This window comes from Strongylocentrotus purpuratus, unplaced genomic scaffold, assembly GCF_000002235.5.
Source record: "Strongylocentrotus purpuratus isolate Spur 01 unplaced genomic scaffold, Spur_5.0 spur5_scaffold_6, whole genome shotgun sequence".
Taxonomy (NCBI): Eukaryota; Metazoa; Echinodermata; class Echinoidea; order Camarodonta; family Strongylocentrotidae; genus Strongylocentrotus; species Strongylocentrotus purpuratus.
The window spans coordinates 20462882-20477666 of NW_022145612.1; the positions used below are offsets into that span (position 1 = coordinate 20462882).

At 33.5% G+C, this 14785-nt stretch overlaps 1 protein-coding gene across 8 annotated transcripts in view; it reads left to right on the top strand.

The window, feature by feature from the left end:
- The first annotated feature begins 781 nt into the window (after positions 1–781).
- The window catches only part of LOC105441547 (voltage-dependent calcium channel subunit alpha-2/delta-1), a 71069-nt gene continuing 57065 nt past the window's right edge, over positions 782–14785 (top strand). For 7 of the 8 annotated variants that reach the window (XM_030972973.1, XM_030972974.1, XM_030972972.1 and 4 more), the window contains exons 1-6: positions 783–1078; positions 2016–2097; positions 6736–6846; positions 9971–10030; positions 10501–10630; positions 12438–12569. In XM_030972973.1, the coding sequence (XP_030828833.1) occupies positions 960–1078; positions 2016–2097; positions 6736–6846; positions 9971–10030; positions 10501–10630; positions 12438–12569 (634 nt within the window). In that variant the 5' untranslated portion in view covers positions 783–959. Of the gene's footprint in view, positions 1079–2015; positions 2098–6735; positions 6847–9970; positions 10031–10500; positions 10631–12437; positions 12570–14785 lie in introns of all 8 variants that reach the window. The other variant, XM_030972979.1, reaches the window with a different exon arrangement.

Here is a 14785-nt window from a genome sequence, read left to right on the forward strand (position 1 = left end):
AGAAGAAGAAGAAATAGAACAGAAAATGTGATCAAAAACTAAATTTATGAAGAGTACGAATTTACAAATAGTACACGAAAAAAAAAGAAAAAAAAGTGAAAGGCGTAAATATTCTCAAAAAGAATGATACGCCGATAAACACCCCCCCCCCCAAAAAAAAGAAAAAACATAATCGGGGATTTTTAGACAAGGGCACATATCAAGCCGGCTACTAACTAGCGGGACATAACTGAAAACTTCAAGTAAAACTAAATGGCAGTTCACTTAAATAGGTGCGGAATATGTTAAATTTAAAGGTATACATTATTGACCTTTGTACGAATATATATTTTTTTCTCCTAATAAGTCTTCTTCGAATGTAAGATATAGCATCCCGAGTAGTAGGAGGGGTCAAAGTTTTCCGTTGTATTGATGTTATCCATTTTTCCCGCGTCCTAGTTCACCCTCCTGTGATCACCACGCCCATTTACCCCACTCCGGGCCCCACTCCTAGACCAAGGCCCCGCCCCGTCAAAAAATATGGTTAATGTCGCCGCTCATCTCATGCGACCTGCTCTGACTCATGAATTAATACTCTTCCTTCACAAGAATAAAACCAACACCTACACTCAAAAGTAATGATTAATTTCTACATCTTACGTATCTTTACATTTCATAATGGTCCTACCAATCTTTGCCGACGCCAAAAAAGCGACAGAGAAATCGCACATTGTATTAACATGCATGCATACACACGCGCCAGATACCACTGCTAGAGCTTTTATAACCCCAAAGCTTTGACGCCACTGTGTTATTGCTGTATGCAGTTTCATCCCATACGTGCATGTACAGTCTCCAAGCTTCGGCCTTGTATACAATCTGTGCGGTGACATTATGCAGGTGTAAGATCGCCAAGCAGTTGGAGGAATATCTCAGTAAAATTTGTTACTTTGTGGTACTTTACATTTAGGATAAGAAAAATGGAATGCCTGATCAGAGTTGCGGTCTTTGTTTTATTAACAATTAATGTGTTTATTGATCCATCGGCGGGCCAGACCACCGAGACGATGGCAGATTTGGATTTTCCAGCGCTGAGCCTGTAAGTAGAGAGTTTAGTGTGTACCAGGCGGGCGTCGTCCTGCGGTATTTTACGACTGTCTGGCCATAATATTAACAGCAGTCATGAATGGACGTGATGAACATAATGAATGTTGGTCAAAATGTTATTTGTCTTTTCATCTCTATCTGGTCGTTATCACGAAAGGATGAAAATATAAATGGGAGCATGCCATGGATTACAATCCATGACCAACTCATAATTGCAATTCATTAATATGAGTTGAATATGTAGATTTTTTATCTATTTTTGAGCTTACCGATGCTTTATGCCCAGTAGGGCCCTGCATCGTACACATCCAGATATTTGAATATTTATTATGTTGATGCATGAATGGTAGTGAAACATAAATGCATAGTATTTTCACTAAATAGTCAGAGTATATAGAGTTACTTGCACTATTCATCTGGGCACTCGGCAAGCAATACGCCAACGGTGGTCTGTACTTAACTGGAAGAAGAAGAAGATATATTATAAATAAAATAATTAAGCATATATGCGCTACAAATGAATAAACAGTTAAATTAAAAGTATATGGACAATTTATAGTATGGTAGCATGAAAAAAAAAAGAAGGAAAGATTTATGTCAAATTGTCAAGTAATTGAATAACACATGCTGTGGAAACAAACCCATCGTCAGTATAGACCCTTTATTTTAATATACCAGTATATATTCAATTTTGAATGACACACCCCATTTAACCCTAATCAAAAATAATTTTCCTTTTCTTTCCTTTTGAATTCACACAAAGGTAATCTCACCATATGAGAAAATGCCTTGATTATGCTGTGGATTATAAATGGATATTCCATTTTGAAATTGTGATTGCCTTAATAACTTAATTTGTAAACAATTTCAAATTTTCATTGATAAATGGTTATAATTATGCTATATTTACTTTTTATTCCCCAATGCAGGGTGAAGAAATGGGCCGATAGCCTGAGTGTTTCTTTGACGTCAAACTTAGATGAAGTGACCGGCATTAAGGAACTTAAACAGGTGAGTAATTATCTATTTTATACTGATTTTGATATAAAGTAATTATTTTTTAAAGTACTTTGATGTAATATGTGATGCAGAAATGTCATACTTATATGTCATATTTATCTGGTGATGCAGAGGTCAAGGGAAAAACTAAATTATTCTGTTGAGGTAAATTCAAATCAAGAGTTAAATGTTCTCCGGTACGAGAACGTTCATGTATTTTTTAATATTTTTTTAATGTTTTTGATCCTTTTAATGTTTGCTTGTCTTTTTTGATGTGCTGCAAGAATTTTGTGGATTTATTCATGTCCCATGGATAATATATATATTAGTATTGTGAACGTGTAATTAGTACGTTATATTTGTGTATACTTTACACAAAGGATAATGATGATCGAATGATGCAGGTAAATTGATTGATTGATTGATTGATATTTATTCGTACATTATGAAGAGCCCAAATAGTGGCAAGACATGAATTATATCCCCCATCTCATGTCCTTTAATCTGTATCATTTTTATTTAATTATCTCTGCTGCATTATATTCAATAACAAACAATATTGACATTTTATATCTACTGTACAAATGCATGACTCCCCGACAATCGCCTCTTTGGGACATGTTCATTTTTACACAATGAGAGCTAAGTCATAATGGTCTGCTAGTCAACTACAATCAGGCACACCGATCTATTGTCCTCACACAGAGATTTTAGCTCATCTATTCAAAGCATGGATTTATATGCCTGGCCTCTACATGTACTACCTTATGGTAGGGGTGACACAAAGAACGTCAGAGATTATCTGAGGTTGCGTGTTACCATAAGTGTTATATATATAGATCAATATGGCATACAGTGCAAGAGTGTGGTCAATTCCCCTTTCGTCAAACTGGTCTACATCATCCATGTACATGTTATATAAGGGGCGCACGCTGGTATGAATACCATGTGAATAGAATTGAATTGATGTGGTTTATTGATGATAGCTCACATTCCAAGTACATGTAGCAGCCATAAGGCTGAAACAATATGAATTTACAATCCCTAAAAATGTCTATTAAAATACTATACAATATAAATTTGAGTCACCAATAAATATAAATATAATATTAAACAATGAAATTGAGAAGGGAAGAGACATGATATAGAATAAAGAAAACAAAAGGAGAGGTAGAAGATAAAATTGCAATAGCAATCACAAAATGCTGGTAGTGGTACACATGGTTTAAGTGACGAGAGGTCATAGAAACCGGCACATTTGTTACCTAAATCATAATAAATGGAAGATAATAATTTTTAAATATGTACAGTGTACCTTGAAATATATCAGTTTACCTCAGTAATTATACGCCCAATCGCCCATGTATACATTTATATTCACTTTATTGTTGTTGTTGTAGTGTTGACAGTTTATTTCATGATATAGCACAATTAATATTGGTAAAATATTCGCTCAACTTACTAAAATTTGTTCTTCCTCAAATATTGCCATTTTAAAGTAAATAAAATTCTCAGAGCCGCGAAAAACAAAGGATTCTGAAGAAGAGTTACATCTTCCCTTTTGCCAAATGTACGATGTTTTATATTTTTCAAATCATGTTTTTAAAATGGCCTACAAACTGAAATTGAAATATTGTTAGAGGTTAATTACCGGTAGTTCTCTTTTCCAAAGACGAAGAAAACAAAGGAGAGAGCTGACTATCATTTCTATGACATTTTGTATCCTTGGAGCAAACTTGCAAAAGTGTAATTCAAAAGATATGAAAAGGGTAAACTCAAGAATTTATGGTACAATACAGCTACATGTTTTTTTATTATCATTCCAATGAAGAGTGCATTGTTGCAATCCTTGATATGGTAAAAGAGACTTTGAAAAAGCTACAATGCTTTATCACAAGGCTTACAGGTATGTGTGGTTGCTCACCAACAATCTGAATTTACCCAGAAAGTTGTTGTCATTTTTATTGTTTTTGTCATTTGGTTTAAGATGGCACCTTTCAATATCTCCTAGATTATTTATGCTTTGAAAGAAATCATTGTGATTTACATACATGTATATTAGGCCTTTGATAATTTGCACATGTGTATTGTGTTGTAGGAATTATTGTCTCGTGAATGAAATCAATGATGAGTGATAGCCTTCATTCAAGTTATCATCTGGGAGCTGCGTAAACAAATATCCATGGACAAGTAATCCCCATCCCCAACCTGTCCCCAACATTTCATTGTACACTGTAAGTGTATACTAATGAATGCCCATACATACGCATAAACACAGATCTTGTCTGTTATTTCCAGGCCTATATCCAACTGTTTTACTACTGTATTTCTACAAGTTCATGTACCGTACATGTAGTGCAGCGATATACATTTTACATTATAACATTTATAAAATAACATCTACAACAAATTTTTGAAATGTTGTCTTTTATCAAAGAATATTGTTTTTCATCTTAATTATTGGAAGTAGGATGTTCATTAAAGACCAGAAAGATAAAAACAGAATGTAGGCAATGCTTTGTCCTCAGTTAATAGGGACTTTTAGATTTGCACAACGACAACGTGGATTGCTACGATCGACGTCCTTTTAATGCACTGCCTTGAATGGACGTCACACGTATCAGTCCACGCAAATCTAAAAGTCCCTACTATCTTCAGATGAAGTACATGCGGAAGCCGTATACCGGTAGACAGCTTTACCCATACAAGAATGGACATGCATTGACAGGAGATACACACATAAAAGGAGACAGTGTGTTCCACATGAGTATACAGTATACACACGTTTGTGTGTGGATGCATCTACTGATACTCCATCAATGCACGGGTGACTTTGTTTTAACTGGAAGGGCAGACTCCATGATTAATTCCAAGTACATTCTGAATAATTCATGTACACCCTGTATTATACATGTAGTTTGAGTAACTGATTCAACCTGATATTTCAATATGTGAATCACAATGACAAAAATATTGTCTGTTTAAGAAGAAGGAATAAAAATGTGTGTGTTTTTACCCTAACTCAATTTACCATACCTTTATTTAGGGAAAAATAGGAATACTCACCTACAAGTAATTGGATTTTCATTATGCACAAAGCCTATTTGCTGCATTCATGAGTACATGTACATGTACATATGCAGGAGCTAGGTTCCTGGATAATAAACACATTCACCTGTCATTATGTGTGTATGACCTGCATTGCTGTTCAATGTCTGGAGAATTAAAATTTATTAAAAATATTGCTCATAATATGTACATCAAATATGTGTTTGCTACATCTACAAAGTCAGTATTTTTAGGTGTGATGTAAAGAGGAGGAGAACCCACAGATCATTTATTGTATTTTGTGAGAAAACAAATTATAGGTAAAACCGGAATCTAGTATATATTTTTAAAAATAGAACTTTTATATATATTTCATACTGTTTATATAATATGTACATGTATGTAAATACATATGTTATCCATATTGTACAGTGTGTGTTAGTGAGTAGCAACCTATTTGAATATGAAGACAATTCACATTTAAAGAAAGAGACCCCCAAAAAACCTTTAGCAATGTCATTCAAGAAACAAAAACATCGGTCCTGGTCTTAAATATACTACGTGAAAAGAAAAGGATTATATTTGGATTTACTTGTACCAACTATATTGCAAAAAATGAATGATCATTTATTCATTTTATGGTACCAGCACATCTGAATACCGGTAGAAGTGATTGTGTTAACAACTTACATGTACTTATCACAATTTGGACATATGCGTGCTCTCATTTCCACCCTAGTATTACCTTGTTGATAACAGTTTAATAAAAATACTGGTATATCATTGGCATTTGCATGTACATGTCCAGTATTTATAGTCAGGAGTATATACCTACATGTACCTGTCCGTGACATACATGTACACTTGGATTGTAATGAATCTTTGTTTAGATAAGAGCTTTTTACGTCAGCTCTATTTATGTACTTGTATTCATATCATATGGAAATTGTGAAAATTGTGTTTTGAATGACAGAACCAGAGCATATGGTATTACACAATTGCCATGAGAATTTGGGAAAAGGATTGGTGCCAATTTAGATAGATGACACACAATGTAGAGGTGGTCAGCAAAATGATGACATTTATTGTTGATGACGAGCTGAAGAAAGGATTTAGAATTGCTTGTGTTTCTGCGTAAGCAGCTGATTAAAAAGTAGAATACAATGTAATGAATAGAATAATGAAGAGATATAGTAAGGCGAAAGAATATAATTGCGTTAATTCTTTCATTATGTCCCCCCACCCTGTCAATAATATGTATGCAAAATGTATGTGAATACATGTGTTTGCAAATTCTTTGACCACAACCAGTTTCATTCATGTTCTAAAAAGAATATTTTACATATACATGTATATAGTTGTAATAAATTATAAATGTTTATTAAGATTTTTTTCTCAAAATATTGTATGAAAATCTGAAATAAGGTTAATTATCTATATATTTTTCATTTTTTAATCAATACCGGTATGCTACATGTAAACATTATTTTCTCCCCAAATATGTAACATTTCACTTGAGTGTATACCTATTTATTCCAACCAGCATCTTGATGCCTTTGTATAGAAATAATTTTGATTTCTGATATTTCATTTTTTTTACAGGAATATGAGGACAAGAACTTGTCTTTGGAATATATAAATGGCACAGAACTGATAGACGATGTAGCTCAGAAATGGCAGGGTATACTCCAAAAGAAAATGACTGCAGTGAGGGTAGGTTACAGAATTTCCTTATTCATGACATGATTATTTATTACTTTTTAAATTTTATTTCTTGTACAGAATTTATATTACTATTGATGTTCAGACATATTTAATAGCACATGAGCAATAATGACATTTATTTTTTCTATCAATATTTAAAGGTTGTCATATCATGAGTTTGTATTACATTTTACATAAGATTATTTAAAACAAACACATAATAAGAAATTTGTTTCTCTTTGTGTAATTGATTTATTAAGTCTTACATGTTAACCATCATAAACAAACAGATTTGCACACAGGATTAAAATGCTTACCGTATTTTCTGCACCGCTAATATAAGATGCTAGCCTGGAACCCAAGACATTCACACAAAATGATGAAAGTATTAAGTGATTGGTCTTCATGTTAATGCAAAATCTTAAAATACAGTAGATGTACATTATATTCCATGATCTTTTTTGGCAATGTGATGTGAATGTTAATATTGAATTTTATGTGAACATTTCATCATCATCATAGAATATTTTTTTTGTAGTCTCAACATTGACCAAAAAACCCCATCTAAGATAATCACAACTGCCTTTATTTTAGCTGTGACAGACTGGTGCAGATATTTTCCCCATGCATGCATTATTTTTCATGGTTTTTTTATTGCTCCTTATCCAAAAAATTACACTCATTTGAAAAGTGCTGCTTTTTTCTTTTTTCTCTAACCTTGAACATAATTATATTTCATACTGCACTATGATGCACACACACACAGCAGTTTGATGCTCGTTCAATATGCACATAACAATACATGTACATGCTATAGGCACGTGTACATGTGTTCCCCGGCATCCCTACATACATGTACACTGAAGGCCAACTTTTATGAAAGCCTAAGTTCATGAATTATTTAGGGCCTCTCTTCACACTACAGGTAGCTATGAATTAAATTCTGCTTGAATTCATAGATGAAATTGTTATCATCAGAGTAGGTACATCATAGTCTAATATACCTTATACGTAAGTCATATTTACTAAATAAAAAATTACTTTCTTATAGAGACTGCATACTGGAGTTTTGTAATATAATCTTGAATCTCGAAAGCAATAATTGTAATGTTTAATTAATACACATCAATACACTGCCATGTAATGTATGAGGTGCACAGGCAATCAATTAGGTATGGGTGGAGGCAAATTGGAGATGCAGTCACATATATCTGGTTCTTACATGTAGATCAACACAAACCAGCTGTTAGTGTGCAACGATACCTATCATGTACAGTATATATTTCAAAGTGAGAGTAAAGGAAAAATTGGGATGGAATTATGAGTTTCCTCAAGGGAAATGAAGGTGGGAAACATGGCCAGATACCCAGTCAGCACCTCCCCAGTAGAAACATGTATACATCCGCTACACTATACATACAGTGTACATGTACATTCATGAATGGTGTGTGTTCATTATGACTCCACCTGTTTATGTATACCTCTTTGGGTTGATATTACCTGGGTTGGTGTCTCGTTATTACATGTAGTATCACTAATTGGAACAACAGACAGGTATACTCATAGCCCCTGCAGTGAATTGTAGAATGAACTGAAGAGTACTAAGGCAGGGCATGACACTAACATGGACACACACACGGCCGCCCAAAAATCGAAGACTGTACTCACAAGATTGTTAAAAATTTTACATACGTAGAGCTCATGTATATACACATTATAAAAAATTTAATCCAGATTCCCTTCCCCCAAAAAGCTAATGTGGAGACCTGATGAAGGTATATTTAGAATTTATGTTATAATACATGTATATGTGATTGAAATTTAGCTTCTTAAAAAAGCCTTACTCTTGTTTGTAAATCTACATGAACTTGATGCGGTAACCCAGCATTTACTCGGGTGACAGTGGCTCTGTGTGTTATTTCATCAAGAGTATGGGGTTAGGGTTGCACTTAGGTTTTAGATTCAGGTCTAGGGTAAGCGTTAGGGTTAGGTGTTTGGTCCAGGGTTGAAGTTAAGAATTGGGTTAGTGTAGGAAAATCGACGGGGAGTAATAGTCGCGGGAGCAAGTGTCGTACAACCATTTGATGTTCTTTATGCACTTAACTTACATGTACCTACTGTACATGTACACTATGTGAACTTGTACAATACATGTATGTCCATATCTTCTAAAGATATCGTATTCTCAGTGTACTGTTCCATTAGTTGCTTCATCTGTAATCTGGAAATAGGCTGAAAATAGAGTTACATATATGCTAGTACACTTACAGAATTGACATTAAACATGATTAGCATTCAAATGAAGTGCTACATGTACATGTACATGCCCTCAAGCTACAATTCAACCATGTTGAAAGATGTGGGCATGTACTTGTACTTTAACCCGGCTAAGAAATGTTAAATCAGATATAATTTCTCAATTGATACTTCTTTAGTTGACATGTAGTCACTCAAATCTCCAAATCATTTCCAGTAGTAGTTTGCATTTAAAAACTGAAGATAATCATTTTTCTTGTGTAACTTTATTACTGGTAGAAGTATTAATCAATTGACATTCCTTTAGTAATGTTTGTATTTATCTATGTTTAATGTCTTTTTTACTTTTTGAAAATATAAAAAGATAATGGCATAAGTGTCATCTATTTGTCACATACTTTATCAACTAAATGGTACAAGAGAAAACATGTTAAAATGAACATTCAAGCCTAGGCTACTGCCTTAATACACAGGATAGTACAAGGTGGACAAAATAATACATATAATTAAACATTTACACACAGAAAACCCAGGATGAACATACAATGAAAAAAATACAATAAACACGTCATATGGAAGCACTACCTAAATGTGGGCACTTGGAACATTGACTCAAATACCATGTACTATAATATCAAATAAAAGTACTTCAGAAAAACACAAAAATACCATAACACCTGCCAATTTACAATTATTTTACATAATTACTTAATGAGTAATTACATTAATAATTCATGATGCTTTTGCCCCCTCCTATAATGTAGAGTATGGTCCCAAATTAATAAATTATACATTACCCTGAAGCCTGTATGTATCATGGATCTCGCTGTAAATTGACAATTTCTCCCTCGTTTTTTTTTCTTCCTGTTTCATGCAGAAAATTGTAGATAAGCTGGAGCAGGAGTTTGCTAATTATACTGCAGACCATGAAATTGAAGTAAGTACAGTAGATCAATGATTTTAATCCCGAAAGATGCTTTGAAATATAAAAAGAAGAAAATAATTTATATTAAATGTATACAATTCTAGCCTCTCAGGTTTTTTTATTACAAAAATATAGAACAATTACATTATGATTTGTGTATTTACAAAATCTTTTTTATTATCAGACTCTACAGTAGACTGTACAATATATCTACTTTATTTTTAGTTGTATTTTTTGTGACTATACCGGTACTTACATGTACATGTCTGTTTTTGTATATGCAGTAAGATAAAGTAAATGTTAATTATACAATGTTGCATATATCAGTCACAGTATAAATTGCTGCATTGCAATCCAAACAAATTAAATCCACAAAATTGTCAAAATTTAAAATATATAAAAGATCTCATTATGTCGCTCATCATACATTGTATAGGTTTCTAATAATCAAATGTTTACTTTGCATTGTCTGTATCATGTAGATTGAAGATGTAGACTACAAGAACTCCAAGAATCTGACAAACTTGACTCTTTCGTATGATGATAGATTCATTTCTTACGTCAATCTAAACTGCAGCTCGGTCCAGATACCTACAGACATCTATGAGGGAGGTAAGTACATGATTGCACACCAACGGTCCCACTCACCGTTGTTTTCATGCCCAGCCCCCCCCCCCCACTTTGTGAACGGAGGGATACCATGCGTGTTCCCAAAATGTCCGGTAAAGGGGTACTTTTCATGCACCAAAGTCTGGCTCGTAGTACACAAAAATCTGACCCGTATTGACTTTACACACCAGACTTAGGGGGATGTTTTCAAAAGGAGGGAACATGCATGTGCGAACCCTAAATAACACTCAGTGGGGGGGGGGGGGGGGGCTGGGTTTTCATGCAACATCTGGCTGATGCGGACATAATTATTCCTATATTATGCTTTGATTAATAGGGGCTATAGGAACTAAGTTTCAGGTAACCCTATCACTATATCCCTGAACCTGACCTAAACTTAATCTGAAAAATAACCCCAACATACTTAAACGTGAATAGTATAAAATTAAATAAATCTTAGTGTAGAACCAATTTGGTGTCATTTTAATTATTTGGTTTGTTATCAATGGAGTACAATGAAATAAACTTCATTAGTAGAGAAGTGATAAATTGTGGAAATGAAAGCCTAATATCTTATCTGTGGCAAATAGGCACCATGTTGTTTATGAGGATTTATATATTGTGTGAGTCTAGTAGGTGGATATTGGGTTGAATATGCATGGTGAAAAAGACTAGTCGTTATGGATGTTTTAGTATTCCAGTTCAACAAAGGGGAAATACATTAAATCCCTTTGTGAAACTAGAAAGTGTGCAAAGCATGGAAATTGTATTACTATCTATAGGTCTTTGCAGTGACCATCACTGGGAGACAAATTTAGTAGATGATGGAAAGATGAAACAGCTGGTCTATATGACCTCTGATAATCAATTGAATGACACACTCATGTAGATGACAGATATGTATCATCTGTTCAGAGCTAGAAGGATGTTAACTCTGTGTTATAGTACATGTATTAATGCCCTTCTGGCTCCAAGCTGAGTGAGTAGGAATGAGCTGCTGTAGATTAAAAGTAGCTTTTGATTGATCTATCGCTCAGGTGCTTGTCATCTCTATCATCAGTTAGGGTTATTAAATTTAAAACATTTCTAGCATTCCTTAAATACCATTTTGATAGACAGAGGACTATTGCACCTTGTTCGAATAAGGTGTAAATATACCTATCTCATATGATATATGCTGAATTGGAATTGTGCAAACTCTTGGCCCAATTAAAGGAAACAAAAAAACAAATTGCAAATTATGATGGGGTCCATTTTCATATAGGATTTTACATTCTAAGACGTTAGGAACAAGTTAGATCTTGTGATTTGTTAATGTATCGTAAAAAGGGGTTAAAATGAACAATCAAGATGAAAAGTTCAACATTTGAAAATTTCTTTATATTATTTTTTACGTCAGGAATAGGAGTGATATGATTCAAATGTTGGTTTCTTTTCAGTCGTAATGAGTTTTAAAATGTCTGGAAATGTTGTCTCCAATTACCCTGCTTTACAGTAATGAATATATTTGTTTGTAAATTGTACTCTTCAGAGAATTAATTTCCATTTTTTCATTTTCAATCAATCAGTCAATTGCATTATCTTGTCTATAATGTTCTGTGGATTAGGCCAAGTAATCCTTCTTTAATTCCAATCATTTACAATGTACATGTAGTATAGTATATTTCTTTCACTTTCGACGTCATAATTGACACTGACCTTGGATGTACATGACATTCCAGCAGCCAAATCCTTGGTATAATACATTGGCTTCATCAAGTATCCTTTCACACTGAACCAACTCATTTTAATGACTCATTACTCCACACAGACAAGGTTATCTTGAATGGTATCCAGGCCACCGAGGGTGTTGATAGTGTCTTTCTCAGTAACTTTGAGGAGGATCCCCAGCTTCTCTGGCAGTACTTTGGCAGTGCCGATGGATTCTACCGATCTTATCCTGGTAAGTGATCTTTAACCTTGTCAGAAAGAATTATCTCCTGTGTGCCAGTCAAGATGCGGCTCTATAGATTTTGCCTGTGCAGTATCACAGCTGTGGCAGAGTAAGGGTTGAAGGATACATTACCACGATTTGCAGAAATTTTGATTTTGTTATGATATCATTCATTAAGTTATGATGACAAGAATGGTTGAATAAGTGCAATTACATGTAAATATGTACACAGAAATAAGCCATTTGTGTGGAGTCATACAAATAAGGTAAAACATACAGTAAAAAATTACAAAAAACGGCAAAATAATTATGAAAATCTGGTCAGTAATATTTTTGAAGTTAATACAAATTACTATTTCAAGAACCTAATGTGAATTAAACTGTCATGCCTGTCAGTTCGGTATAAAATGGTAGTAACAAATAATGACTCCATATGTGTGCATTTGCAGCTTTTCGTTCACAATATATAGGCATAAATAGTTACTCAATGATATCAGCTACATAGTAAAATGTTTATTAGCCACTTTAATCACATTAGTTCCTCTTTCTAGAAATTTTCTTTAGCAAATGATTTTTGACTATTTTGCATTTACTGTTATGTATGTCATATCTGTGTGTGACTTAATTTACACAAAGATTAAAGTGATACCTTTCCTTATATTATCACGACTTGCAGCGGGTAACGGTAGGTATTTATCTTGGTAAAGTTTCAAGAACAAAAATTCTTAAAAAGCTTTACTGGGCAAATAAAGCATGAAATTTTCCTGGTTTCAAGGAGCAATTTATTTCCGACTTTGAATTTTTTACGGAATCACATGCAGGTTTTATAGACTTTGTTTGTTTCTGTTTAGCCACCAGATTTATTAAAGAGGTATAAAATCTGGTAAGTAAAGTTTTCAACCGCAAATAGCACCAGATTTTTCTCACAAAGGAATTCTACTAAATTTGTTGATTTTCATGCAAGATTCTTATTTTTTATTTTTTTAGCATGTTTGCATCCCAGAAGGCATAATTTTTTTAACGCAATATGCGTAATCTCTTTTTTTTTCAAAATCTGTGAATTTAATACTAACATGTTAAGAAATAAATAGCACAATTAGAATTCAAAACTTCCTGAGACTTGTGTTATGGCCACAAGTAAACTAATAGAAAGTCTCAGATAAAACTTCTCCTTTTTCTTTTTATTCGCTTAAATTATATAGAAGAAATGAGAAGTTTTAAATATTGTACCTCTAGATCATCTGTTTGGAGCAAGAAGGGCTTTAACTCTTATAATTATACACACAGTCAATGCCGAACTGTTTGGCTCCGAAACAGATGATATGCTCTAGTACACATGCAACTGATGTAGATATCAGGGATGTGCATGTGGTGCGGAGGTGATGACATGAGAAAAAAAAGGGTAATTCTTGAAATACATAAATACTAGTAAGTCATAATTTACAAGGTAATGATTGCTTTTAACCTAATAAGTTAATGGAATTTATTAGAACACTACAAACATGTGCATGTGTGCAGTATTAATAGCAGGCAGCTATTACACTTTTCATGATATTTTTCTGAACAAATGAAGGTTTTTTTCACATGTATTGAGTTGGTTAGTATTCAAGAAAGAAAAGAAATATTGTGAATTTGTGATTAAGAGGATCTTTAAAAAACACAAAAACAATTAATTGGGGGTAATGCGGGATTTGCAGTGCATGTGCATTGTAAAAAACATTGCTACAGGTTTTCTCTTGTTGATGCAATTAATGGAATGTAGCAGTGAAAGTAAAAACAACTTGAAACTTGAAGACCATGCACAGTATTGGAAAGTATTATTCTTTAATTTTTTCTTCTTATGATATTGCTATCATTTTACATTAGATATGGTTGCATTTCCTTATAAGAAATAAAAACATGTATCTTTGGTACTTTGGATGGTGATGAATCAAAATTTTCCCCTGTATATTTGAAATTACGAACAAACAAATATTTTTCTAGTTTTTTTTAAATTTTTAATATCAATGGCTTTCCAGAGGATGTGGTGATCCACAAAATAAACAGCACCACCGTCTCTGTGTAATTTTTTCTTAACTAATGTGACACACTTGCCACTACTGTACATGGTCTGTAGAGCTTACCTGTCTCACCTACATCTTATGAGTTACAAACAAGCCGGCTTTGTGATCAAATAAGCGAGTTAATGAGTGAGATTTGAATGAGATCATAATCATTTATACCTA